This window comes from Rhopalosiphum padi, chromosome 3 (genome assembly GCF_020882245.1).
Source record: "Rhopalosiphum padi isolate XX-2018 chromosome 3, ASM2088224v1, whole genome shotgun sequence".
In the NCBI taxonomy this organism is placed as follows: Eukaryota; Metazoa; Arthropoda; class Insecta; order Hemiptera; family Aphididae; genus Rhopalosiphum; species Rhopalosiphum padi.
The window spans coordinates 73138757-73146907 of NC_083599.1; the positions used below are offsets into that span (position 1 = coordinate 73138757).

Genomic DNA, 8151 nt, shown 5'->3' on the forward strand with positions numbered 1-8151 from the left:
AAATATTGTAATAGTGACCTTCTAACGTGTAAAAGGATCGGGTATATTCACCGAATTCGATTACATTGTCTGATTCCATTAGTTCAGCGAGGCATTCTTGTACGAATTCATCGATGATCCAAGGGTCTTTCCTTATCCTGTGAGGTGCAACTCTCGTTAGGTAGGTGAGTGTGTTGTGTGTAGGACGATCCATTTCAAGATGGCGTCTGTATGCACACATCTTCTTTCTGATTGTGGTTTTTGTTTATCGTTGTGAGGGTTTGTGTTCGCCTAACAATGTTAGCGTCGAAACTATGCGTAGAACTTACATAAAAGACAGTAGAAAAGAGGTTAGAGGACTTATTTTGTTCTTAGAAAGAATTTATTTCTTATAATATGTATTTTTTTGGTTACTAATATACCTAACGAAAAAATAAAATACATAGTACCCATTCGAATTAATTGAGATTATTTAATATTTTAGCTATAGCAAATTTACCTCCATGGTTAAACAAACGGTTTATATTTTAAAGCACCTTTGTAATACCGTTTTGTGAATAATTGTTTCTGATTATAAATACTAAATAATACAGCTGAACATTGTCTTATGTGAATGCCTATGGTTTATTCTAGTATTTCCAAAAATTAGTATTATAAAAAAGTATTACCGCGGTACAAAGTCCCAATAATAGATATTGCCTATTTTTTAAAGAAATTTGTGGAAAATAACCAGTTAAAGTTAATTTACGAAATGCATTGTTTAGTTCAGGACATCCGATTTATTTATCATAATTTAAAAATAATCTATCACCCTCCACCCACTACGAAAACAAAATTTAAGATTAAGTACGCCATTGGTTATAGTTATACGGAAGTGAAAAAAAATTAAACTTCCATCAATATCTTTCTGTAGAAAAAATTTTAAAATAATTGAGTAAAAAAAAAACTAAACTATTTATGCTAATCCTCGTTTTGAAAAATTTAATTAAATTTTGTTTTTGTAGATTTTTTTCTATATATTCATATACATTTTTAAAATATTGTGCTTCTTTTAATATTGATTATGGATATTTGAAATCGTCCACATACTTTGCATTATTATAATTTATGTATAGTAATAATTTATGATTTGTTAAAAATTTGAAAATTTTCTTACATCGCAAAAAATATTGTGTTTCCATGGTCACAATCATTTTTTATAAAAATTAAAAGTTATTTACAAAATTTATCCTGTGAAATTATCTGAGTCAGCATTTTCAGAATCTCAATTTGTATTTAAATACTAATTCAAATCATTAAATGCGAATATTTTTTTTGAGTGATTTGATAAATAACAATTGAAATTTGGACGGGTAAATTATGAGTTATATGTATATAAGCTTTGGTGAGCGGAGTAGTAGTTCAACATTTTGCGGGATATCTCCGTAGTATCACATACTGCTCAAGAAAACTTTAAATTATTATTAGGTATAACTGAAGGTTTAATTTTCGATTTCTATGTAAATAATGTTTTGCCTCAGAATATAAAATTAAAAACGAATATTATCATTCTATAAAGTTAAAAACTTTAAAAATTATAAGAATAGCAAATATTAAAAAATATTTACTTTTTTAAAGTTTTGATTATGATAAAATATTTTATAAAACTTAAATACATTTTGAAATAATGAGTGTTGTTCGATAAATCCAGTAACCAGCAGATGCTTGACCTGTCCGCACGTATGGTACGAATGCCGACTCGCTTATCTCTAAACTCGTTATATACGATTATTTTTGCGTTACTACAATGATTTTCTCTAACTTTGTAAAAATGATGTGTGTTATTTGTAATGATAACATTTTTGAAGGCGACAACCTTAATTGTTCCAAATGCAATGCAATTCTACACTTCGGATGTGCCGCGTTGAGAGAGTCTGCTTTTAGAAAAATGTCCAATACAGCCATACAAAACTGGTGTTGCGGTAAATGTAAATTGAATAAGCTATGTTTTAAACCACTAGCTTCAAAAACTGAATCAATCTACGGACAAAAATAATGTAAATAATGAAACTATTAATAACCTAATTAAATCTGTAAATTTTATGAGTGACAAATTTGATAGTTTCGGAAAACAATTACAAGAGTTAGTTACGACAATAAATAATATTAAAGTTGAAAATTCATTTTTGAAAGAAGAAAATTGCAAATTAAAAAATGATATTGCTTCATTAGACAAACGAAAGAATATATTTGAGCAAAAAGCGATTGAAAAATTTGTGGAATCAATCGCGGCAGCAGTAGGAGCTAATATTTCCGCGTCAAAAGCATTCCGTATTCATTCTAAAATTACAAATAGATCTAGGAAACTAGTGGCAGAGTTGCTGTCAATTCAAAACAAGAAAACTATGACGGATAATGTAAAAAAATCGAAGTTGACGGGTAAAGTAGTAAATTCAAACTGGAATGATGAGAAAATTTATATTAACGATAGCCTTACACAATTCAATAAAAATGTATTTTACAAAACCAGAGCTTTTGCTCGAGATACAGGATACAAATTTATTTGGTTTAGAGATTCGAAAATTTTTATTAAAAAAAAATGAAAATGTTGGCATGTAAATAACAATATAAACAACAAGTTTGTAAATATTCTGTGTTGTAATATTAGGAGTGTTAACTCTAACTTTGATGTACTCACACTTTTTTTAGAAAATGATCCAAATAGTGATAAAATAGATGTAATTATATTGACTAAAACCTGGCACAATCCTTTGAATCTAAATATGTATACTATTGAAGGATATAAATTATTCTTTTCCACTATAAAAAGGAACCAAAATGATGGTATTTTCGTTTTTGTTAAATATAATTATAACGTAGACTTTTTTGAATATTATTTTGTTGAAACCAATATCGTTAAACTTTCTTTTACTAATTTAGGTATGCCAACTATTTTATTATGTATCTGTTACGGGTAAAGTACAACATACGGTTAGTGTACATATTACCCGGGTAATGTGAACACTACCTATACCTATCGGATAAAGTAAAAATACTAATTATAAAACGTTTATTTCGTACATTACTCGGGTATTTTACACATTATCTACGACTGACTGGTTAAAGTACTTTGATAAAATGCATACGATAAAATTACGATTGTAGATAATTGTTTTTGATTAAACACATAATATTTAGTACAGTGCTAGTTCGTCGTTCGTTTTAATACATGTGTCGTACATATAGATATTTAAAATGACTTCACGCGAAAGATTTTACGAATGTTTTTATAAAATAGTCAATGAAAAAAATAATAATTCAGTTTATTTATCGGCAGTTAAGTATAATGAAATAGTTTCGGAAATTAAAAATGTGAGATCAAGTGGAATAAAAAGTAACAAGGCATATCGAATTTTGAAAAGGTACGACCTCATTACTATTGGAGAAGAAAATAAATTAATATTGCCGTTGTTGGAAGGTAATACAAACATTTTGTACTATATTACTGATGAAAATATCTATGATGTGCTACATGATGTACATTTAAGTATTGGACATGGTGGAAAACACCGCATGAATGCTGAAGTTAAAAAAAAGTATAAAAATATAACACAAGAAGCAGTACCGTCAATCAGGGTGACTTGGAACGATTTTGACCTTTTAACTACTGTAATACATTCATTATTGATAATTAGGTTCTGTAAAAAATCATGCAGTGTCGCACACCTCCAAGGAATAGATTAAGTAAAAAAAAAATAAAGTTTTTGAGTAAATTAAGATAAAAAAAAAATAAAAAGTGCTTGTTCCAAGTCACCTGGGGTGTTGGGTGACTTGGAACATACATTTTTTCAAATGCAGATTGCATTTAATGATTTGTGGAAGGTCACTTGGAACTCTACAATTATTTTTAAAAAAAAAAAAGTGTTTAAAACCATATTTTTATTAATTTAAAAACAATTTAACATTTTTTTAAAACTGTTTATTACAAAATAATACTTTTTCTTATAAGTTGCAGTCTTTGCTCACAAAATAAATTTAACAAACATATTAATAAAATTAAACTTTATATACAACAAAAAATAAAACAGTTTAAACTGACTTGTAAAACAATAGATACAACATAAGTATTTCTTTTTTGAACCTTAAAATTTAATATTTATAACAAAAAACAATATAACAATAACCAAAAACCATATTTTTATTAATTTAAAAACAATTTAACATTTTTTTAAAACTGTTTATTACAAAATAATACTTTTTCTTATAAGTTGCAGTCTTTGCTCACAAAATAAATTTAACAAACATATTAATAAAATTAAACTTTATATACAACAAAAAATAAAACAGTTTAAACTGACTTGTAAAACAATAGATACAACATAAGTATTTCTTTTTTGAACCTTACAATTTAATATTTATAACAAAAAACAATTTAACAATAGGTAACCAAAAATTAATGTTATTGATTTTAAAACTTAACAATTTAAATTTTTACAGTAGATAAGGAACTAATTTTTATTCAAACTGATAGTTGCCTCTTCTTTCTTTTATGACCTTTAATTTTTTTATAACTTGGTCTTTTCCAACATATGCTTCATCTATTATGAAAGGAAAAGAAAAACATCCTCTCATACTTTGGCTCTTTCTAAGGAACCGGCACAGTAAATTATCCTCCTCTATTTCAGTAATTTGTCCTACATATTCTTCAAAGTTGCCTCTTACAGTTTCAAATTTTACCTTAACAAAATCATCAATTATTAGGTTATTAATATTTACAGTCTCATCATTTTTTTCAGTCTCATTAATTTCTTCAGTCTCATTAATTTCTTCAGTCTCATAAATTTCTTCAGTCTCATAGTTATTTTCATTATTTTTATTTAGTTCAGTCACATTAGTGTTAATTTCAGTGGTATCTGTGTTTAATTCTTCTTCATTATAACCTTCTGTGTCTCGGACTTCTTCTTCATTAAACATATTAGCTTCGGTTACACTCCGACCTGGCTCTATATTAAATCTTTTTCTTCTGCATTTCTTTGCTGGTCCATCGTTAGAACCAAATCTTGTTTCTTTAAATAAATCGTGAAGTACTTGTGGAATAATAGAAGAGCTTGTGGATGAGTTTGGATCGTCTGGTAATTTATTTAATACCTTTTCTCGGTCTAACGGGTATATGCCAGTAGCTTTAAATCCAGATTTAATATTATCAGATTGAGAAATTTCAAGTTTTTCTAATGTTTTTTTTAGTATACTTGGAAACACATCTTTTGTAAGTGGTCCTTTTCTTTTTAATTTATGCATCTTCAAAACTTTACGCCATGCTATTTTCATAGGCCGAAAACAACACACATCCAATGGTTGAGTCAGGTGTGTGCTGTTTGGGGGCAGAAATATAAATTTAATATCATGTTGCTTACAGAGCTTAACAATATTCACCGAAATGTGACTTGCCAAGTTGTCTCCAATAATAACTTTAGTTCCAACCAAACGACGGCAATGTGGAATAACTAAAGTTTGAAACCATTCTTCAAATATTGGTTGATCAAACCACCCAGAGGGTGATCTGTTGTATCTGCACCCTTCTGGCCCTCCTAATGTCCAAGGTTCCCACATCTGGAGGGATTTGTATACAACATATGGAGGAAGCATAACACCAGATGCATCGATAGCAAACATAACCGATGTAGCAGACTTTGTAGAATCCATAATTGAATCAGCATGTTTATTTTTTTTTCTCACTAAAACTTTTGTTCTACCCGGATCATCTATAAAATTTGTCTCATCGTAGTTAATGATGTTTTGCGGTGGTACATTTTCTAAACTTAATTCAAGGTTATTAAAATATTCATTGATAGTAGTTCTTGAGACAGCAGCTCGTGATCTTTTGATATTCTCGGAAAGTCTAGGTTTCAAAAGACCAGAATGTCTGGATACAAAACGTGTGTACCAATCATCGCCAGGTTTATTGTTTTTAAATATTTTTATTTTTCGGCCGGAACGATCTAAGTATGACTTGATCAATCTCTTAACTTCTTCCCTATCAAAAGGGTAACCCCAATCAGATGCAAATAATATTGTTTCTACAATATTACCTTCTTCAGTGGAAGTTAAAGCTGTTTGGCCACCGTGGGGATTAAGATTTAGTTGGTTTTTTTTCCTACTTAAAGTGCTTATTGGTATTCCATACTTATCAGAAGCCTGTCGGTAAGTCAATCTATAATTTCGGATTTCGTTCAATGCATTATCTAAAGTTTCTTCAGAAAAATTTCGGTAAGTACGACTGCCGGGTGTTCGTTTATAATAGTTCGGCATGTTCCAAGTCACCCAATTATTTTTTACGGAAAATAAAACCAACCCTGAAAAATGTAAATAATATTATTTCCTAATTCTACTTAACAATTAACACTAATAACACATTAGGAATTCACTAAAAAATAACAATACCTTGAATTTTGAAGCTGAAATACCACTTTTGCAGCTCTTAATTAAGGAGTTGAAAATTTGGATTTTTTTTATTAAATTATGGTTGAATCACATGGCTTATTGATAAGAGATAACACATTTTCGATGATAATGAAACGTTTACAAAACGTTCCGAAAAATATTGCTGTGGAGGCAGAATTTTATTTCCCTTATCTAGTATAAAATTAAACGCTGTTATCAAAAAAAAACACAATTGTTCCAAGTCACCTCCCAGTTACAAGTCACCCGGTTTGACGGTATCTATTTACTTAAAATTTTGCGAATCATGTCAATCAAAACAAAAATCTAAAAGTAAGGGTCTAGTGATTAAACCAATGGTGTTTTCGGAAATGAATAGTAGGTGCCAAGTGGACTTGATTGATATGGAATCGCAGGGGGATGGAGAGTTCCGGTTTATTATGGTATATCAGGATCACCTTACTAAATTTGTTCAATTAAGACCCTTAAAAACAAAGAGAGCAGAAGAAGTTGCAAAACATCTTATTGACATATTTTGTATTTTCGGAGCTCCGATGATATTACAATCTGACAATGGCCGTGAGTTTGTAAATAAAATAATAGAAGACTTAAAAGAAATGTGGGACACACTGAAAATCGTTCATGGAAAACCACGCCACAGTCAGTCACAAGGGAGTGTCGAGAGAGTAAACCAAGACATACAAAATATGTTGATAACATGGATGAAGACAAATAACTGTAAATCATGGTCGGAGGGACTTCGATTTGTACAGCTAATGAAAAATAGGGCCTATCACGACGGCATTAAAAGATCACCATACATGGCCATGTTTGGCACTGATGTGAAAATTGGTTTGTCATCATCTTTACTACCAGCTGAAGCAGTGGAAAAATTAACCACTGAACAAGAATTGGAAGAAATATTGCAAAGTGTCGTAACAGACTATGAACAAAAAGACGATCATAATGTTTCCGATAAAGAGGTAAATTGTTGACAATATACAGGATGTAAGTGTAACAGAAAGAACTGACTTTTGAAAAAACTTTTGTTCTAATTAATATTTTCAATTTTTTTTTTTATTTATCATTAAGAGACCCTAGCGATGATACATGAATAATTTAATTTTTTATGTTTATTTTTCATTAGCTACTGAAAATAAAATAAAATAAAATTTAATTTAAATATTTTTGAAAAAATTTAAAATAGCCAATTTATGAATTTGATTATAAGAACAATTTTGATGGTAAAAATATTTATCCAAGTCAAGTAGTTTATTTTCAGTTTGTTATCAGTTTACGATTATAGTAATACAAATACTTTATCCACAGCACACCGCATAATGTATAAATTGATTGGATAATACATATTTAAGGTGGATAATGTATACATTACACTATTCATATGGATAAGTTTCACATTACCCGAGTAATATGTACACTAACCGTTTTTGGACCTTACCCGTAACATATCTATAGATCATCCTCAACTGATATTAATGTTTTTAATAATACGGTAAATAAAGTTATAAGTTATAACAGAAAAGAAAAAAAGATTATTACACAGTGCTTATCGGGGATAAGAACATTAATATAATTGGGGACAATGCATTAAATAATGATTATCTTAATCTATTATCAGAAAACGGGTTTGCGACTTTCATAACTTATATACTAGGTTACCCAACGGGCAAAAACATGCATGTCTTGATCATATTATATTTGTCCATAATGAAGAACACTTTATTACACAGATAA

At 29.1% G+C, this 8151-nt stretch overlaps 1 protein-coding gene and 1 long non-coding RNA gene across 2 annotated transcripts; one reads left to right on the forward strand and one right to left on the reverse strand.

Moving 5' to 3' along the window:
• The first annotated feature begins 3184 nt into the window (after positions 1 to 3184).
• LOC132925639 (KRAB-A domain-containing protein 2-like) lies at positions 3185 to 7497 on the forward strand. Its single transcript, XM_060990014.1, has 3 exons — positions 3185 to 3627; positions 6642 to 7379; positions 7489 to 7497. Exons 1-3 carry the CDS (start codon positions 3214 to 3216, stop codon positions 7495 to 7497), a joined length of 1161 nt encoding a protein of 386 aa, XP_060845997.1. The 5' UTR covers positions 3185 to 3213.
• On the reverse strand, positions 4133 to 6488 carry LOC132927803 (uncharacterized). The gene is made up of 3 exons (XR_009661847.1): positions 6400 to 6488; positions 6048 to 6311; positions 4133 to 4695 (listed from the first exon to the last, which is right to left on the reverse strand). It is a non-coding gene; the product is annotated as an uncharacterized LOC132927803 (long non-coding RNA).
• Positions 7498 to 8151: the final 654 nt, after the last annotated feature.

Bases quoted from the DNA above. Each gene is read 5' to 3' on its own strand.
- LOC132925639 (XM_060990014.1), top strand. From the start codon at position 3,214: ATGACTTCACGCGAAAGATTTTACGAATGTTTTTATAAAATAGTCAAT. The intron at 3,628-6,641 runs GTAATACATTCA...AATTGTTCCAAG, and splicing joins ATTTTGACCTTTTAACTACT to TCACCTCCCAGTTACAAGTC.